Below are 4,565 nucleotides of genomic sequence, written 5' to 3' on the forward strand. Positions count from 1 at the left end.
TCTATTTTTAAAATATTTAGTTAGAAAAATTTTATTTTTATTGTTGAATGACTTTTTTTTCATCACAACTAGTTTTTTATATTACATTACATTAAATTTTAATTTCGAGAATTTGAACATGAAAAGACCACGTGCACCCAAATCATCTTCTCAGTTTTATATTATTATTATTACAATTCTTATTATTCTTGTTATAATAATAATAATTATTATTATTATTATTATTATTATTATTATATAATATTCCTGTCTCTTTCTATACAGCTAGTGAGAGGGGGCAAGAGATACGAATATGAGAGCACTAAAATATACATGGTCATCGGGTTAGCCATAAGACAACATGCTGTTGGCTCAATCCATTTTCTTCTCTCCCAACTTTCCCACTCTCACCAAGAAGACAACTTTCCGAGCTTCGCTTCAGCCCCACAACAATTTTCCTCCTTTCAGAGTTTCACCAACCCCAAAACCACTCCGTGTGAGAGCAAGAATCAAAACTCTGTTCGTTCCGTTTCAGAAAAAGAGTGGTTTCCAAATCTGCCATAGCTTGAAGAAAGAGAGCGAATTTGGTGGGAATGATGGAAGAGACTGGACAACCTCCTTTTTGCTCTTTCTCCTCTGGACAGCACTCATCTACTATGTCTTCTTTCTCACCCCAAACCAGACCCCTGTATGTTCTTTCTGTCTTTCCAATTTGAAATGTGCTAATCATCATATAAAATTCGATTTCCATAGGGATGGAAAACGATTGGATATTCGAATGTGTATTACTTGTGATTTGTTTATATCAGTTCATTTGAGAATAAAAAATAATTATAGAGGAAATATAATCTCCACCATAACAACAAAACCTTCTAATGTTATTTGTGAATCAAAGTTATAGTTATTATCCACAAGAGGGTTTTTAATAGAATCTTTGCAAAAATAAGGCTCATTGGGCTGAGATTGAACAATGTTAGAGTCCCTCATGGACTAAAATGGGAAATCAATATACCTTGTAAGATCTTTGAGGATTCAATATACTCTTTGGTCCTCTTATAAGAGCACAAAAGTAGTCTATGGCGAACCCAGAGTCATTTTAAGGAAGATAGATAGTTGCACCTCCTCATTTTTGTGAAATTACAATTACTGTATTAAACTTTTATTCTTTTACAGCCTTAAATTTGTGTATTGACCCTGCAGTTCAGTGAGAGACTCATATATTGATTCAAGAGTCTCGGATTCATCACAGAAAGTAGCCTTTGCAATGCTTCTATTTTTCCTTTCCTTTTGTCTTAACTGTGAGATTTTTCTTTCATTCAGTCAAGGGATTCATATTTCCTGAAAAAGCTCCTGAATCTGAAAGGGGATGATGGTTTCAGAATGAATGAAGTGTTAGTATCATTGTGGTATATAATGGGCTTGTGGCCATTGTTATATAGCATGCTCTTGCTTCCTACAGGAAGAAGGTACTTCCCTTTGCTACGTATATTTGTCCAACATATATAATATGTTTCTTTTATCAGATTTCAAGCCACTCATAAACCTCTACCTTTTAGTTGAGATGTGTTATGAAAATTTATAGTTCTAGGAGTTGATCATGATGTTGTACTAATTATGTGATTAATATCAGTAAGCACCACGTTGTACCAAATCATTCATGTATCGTACTATTCGGTGTCATTTGACTCAGAACACGAATTTTAAATACAATAATTTTATGTTTTCTTATGTATATGTCCTATTTGACAATAACTGAAGCTGATTTCATATCTTCCATCTGTTGTTCTACAGCTCAAAAAACAGTATTCCTGTATGGCCCTTCCTCATACTTTCATGTTTTGGAGGTGCATATGCACTTCTTCCTTATTTTGTACTTTGGAAACCGCCAGCACCTCCTGTTGAAGAAATTCAGCTTAAAACGTGGCCCTTGAATTTTCTGGAATCAAAAGTAACTGCATTGGTAATGCTCGTCTCAACCTCATCTTGCAATGTTGTTCAAGTGAAATTATAGTATTCCGAACAATGATTCCATAGTTAGGTGACTTTGCATGATCATAAGAAAAAACACCCCATTTGCAATCTCATGTTTATCTTTGGCGAAACACTTAAAATGCAGTGTACATTTGAGTTATAAAATGATTAAAAAATGCCATTGCAGAGGTTGCCTCAGTGTTTTATATAAAAACATCATAGTTGTATGTCATTAACAAACACAGCCTGCTGCGTACATTGGTGCAGTGAAAGAAAAATATTTGGAAGGTTTTCATATTCAACTGCTTTTGGTCTTATTTTTGTTTGGAATCAATCTATTTTTAACTTTTTGGATTCCTCTTCCCATTCTTTTCATTCTTAAACTTACGGGACCAATAATAGCAGCATATGATCATGATGAAACTTAACAACCATGATGGTTTGGAATTGTTTTCAATAGGCTCTCTATTAATCCTCATTGAGAAACTTTCTTCCTAGACATGCTTGTCAGCATGCCCCTATTATGAAAGATCCATGGGAATAGCCCTATGGACAAATGTATATTATAATCTCAGCAGTCTCTTTTTAATTTATTTTATTGAAGGATGTAACTTATGGTACTTGCACATCAGATATCACTTGTTGCAGGGGTAGCCATCATAATTTATGCTGGTTTAGCTGGACAAGATGTGTGGAAAGAATTTTACCAGTACTTCAGGGAAAGCAAATTTGTAAGTTCATACTCAGCATTTCAACAAGTTGGCATGACTATTCATTGTGTTTATTATATAAGCATTAGCAGTGTCATAGACTTTTTCAATCTTGTTATCGTGATCTTTGCTAAATGAAATGCTAATCTAAATTCAACAATTGCTGGTCTACTAGGCCAAGTTCATGACAACATTAGAATGCAGTTCTTAGACTTCATGTTCATGATTTACACTGTCCATTTTCCATTAAAATGGAAATGTTAGGTGCTAAGGTTGACTTTTCATATTGCAGATTCATATTACCTCCATTGATTTTATTGTACTTTCCACATTTGCACCATTCTGGGTTTACAACGACATGACAGCACGAAAATGGTAAATTACTTGCCATATAAGTTCTTAGTTCAATTTTTACATTCAGTTCCTTGGCCTAGTTATATACTTCCTCCGTTCCATGATAACTGCGGTTTTAGTCATGTCAAAAAAAAATTCAAATTGATTGATGCTCTCACATTCCAATGAAGTATTAATTCTTTCTCTTCCTAGTTAATCCTCAAATTAATTACTCTTTTTTTTTTCTCATTCAGAGCAATTTATTTATTGAAAAAGTGAGACTATTTTAGTAAAGTTATTTCAAAAAGTGGTACATCTGTGTGAGAAGTGTCAACCTAGTTGGGATTAGAGTCGACACAATGATGTTTTGATTACCAATTTTGATTAAAAATAACCTGTGCGCGAAAACCTTAAACTGCAGTTATTGTGGAACGGAGTGAATAAAAGAGAATGTAGCACATATTTTAACGCTAATCCAATTTGCAGGTTTGACAAAGGTTCTTGGCTTCTTCCCATATCATTGATACCATTTTTAGGGCCTGGTTTATACCTTCTCCTGCGGCCATCATTATCAGAAGAGGCCATTTCGCAAACTCCTGTTGAACCAGAGTGAAATTACACGTGATGACTGCCAATAATACAAGTGCTCACGTTCTATGCAACAAAAATATATTTGGTTTCAAGTTTGGTTCAAGAAGATAATTTCTTTCTACGCAGTCCACAACAAACTGACATTACCTACATTTTTATTATTAGATGGGATCCAATTTCAAAGAAAGAGCATTACTATTTCTGTGACTTCAAAGTGATTATTTCAACACTTTTTTTCTATCTTTTTTATTTTATTTCATTCCTAGTGTCTACAAATGATTGTTGCTAATTGTGGTGTCAATGATGGACTCCTAAGCACAATTTCATTCTTCCAAGTGGAATCTTCTGCAGACTTTCCAGCCAACTGTATTAACAAATCCAACTTGGATTACAACATATTATTAGTATTCCATATCCCAGATCTTACGTGGCTTATCACCAATCAATTGATATCGAGACTACTCATCAACTGTGAACATAATATAGTGAAAAGAAGGGGCAAATTCCAAGTCACTGAATCCCTCTCACAAGGAAAAAAAAAACAAAATTATAGTGTTGCTCTTTCTTTGAAAAATAATTCTACTGAAAAAGTTATCCTTTCTCAATCCTATTTTGAATTTTTTTTTTCCCTACTCAACAGCATTTATAATAATATAGTTTTCTGTCAATGGACAGTTTATAATATCCACAACATAAAACAATCATAAACAAATAAGGCATGCTGTCAGAAAAGTATTAATAGAGAATAACAAAAAAAAAATTATTTTTAATATATTTTTATATTTCAAAATTAACAATAAAGTATGCTTAATAATATTGACTATTTCACTAAAAGAGCATCATAGAAATTTATTGATTATTGATAAAAAGCTCTTTACTTTTTGTGTTATATAAGGACACTTGTTAAAAAAAATAAAACCTATTGACGTGGTATAAATTTTCGATTTAGGTATTTTACATGTATTTTTTTAGCTAGTTACA

The 4,565-nt window shown here is 32.9% G+C and overlaps 1 protein-coding gene across 1 annotated transcript; it reads left to right on the forward strand.

Moving 5' to 3' along the window:
* Positions 1-281: 281 nt before the first annotated feature.
* LOC124823521 (uncharacterized) lies at positions 282-4,026 on the forward strand. The gene is made up of 6 exons (XM_047295731.2): positions 282-667; positions 1,300-1,445; positions 1,771-1,939; positions 2,583-2,681; positions 2,953-3,035; positions 3,480-4,026. Exons 1-6 carry the CDS (start codon positions 341-343, stop codon positions 3,604-3,606), a joined length of 951 nt encoding a protein of 316 aa, XP_047151687.1. The 5' UTR covers positions 282-340; the 3' UTR covers positions 3,607-4,026.
* Positions 4,027-4,565: the final 539 nt, after the last annotated feature.

Source organism: Vigna umbellata, chromosome 1 (genome assembly GCF_029865625.1).
Source record: "Vigna umbellata cultivar VRB3 chromosome 1, Vumbellata_1.0, whole genome shotgun sequence".
NCBI lineage: Eukaryota > Viridiplantae > Streptophyta > Magnoliopsida > Fabales > Fabaceae > Vigna > Vigna umbellata.

Excerpts from the sequence above, each read along its gene's own strand:
- LOC124823521 (XM_047295731.2), top strand. The coding sequence starts at position 341 with ATGCTGTTGGCTCAATCCATTTTCTTCTCTCCCAACTTTCCCACTCTC. Across the intron at positions 1,940-2,582 it reads AATCAAAAGTAACTGCATTG|ATATCACTTGTTGCAGGGGT; the intron begins GTAATGCTCGTC and ends CTTGCACATCAG. Across the intron at positions 2,682-2,952 it reads ACTTCAGGGAAAGCAAATTT|ATTCATATTACCTCCATTGA; the intron begins GTAAGTTCATAC and ends TTCATATTGCAG.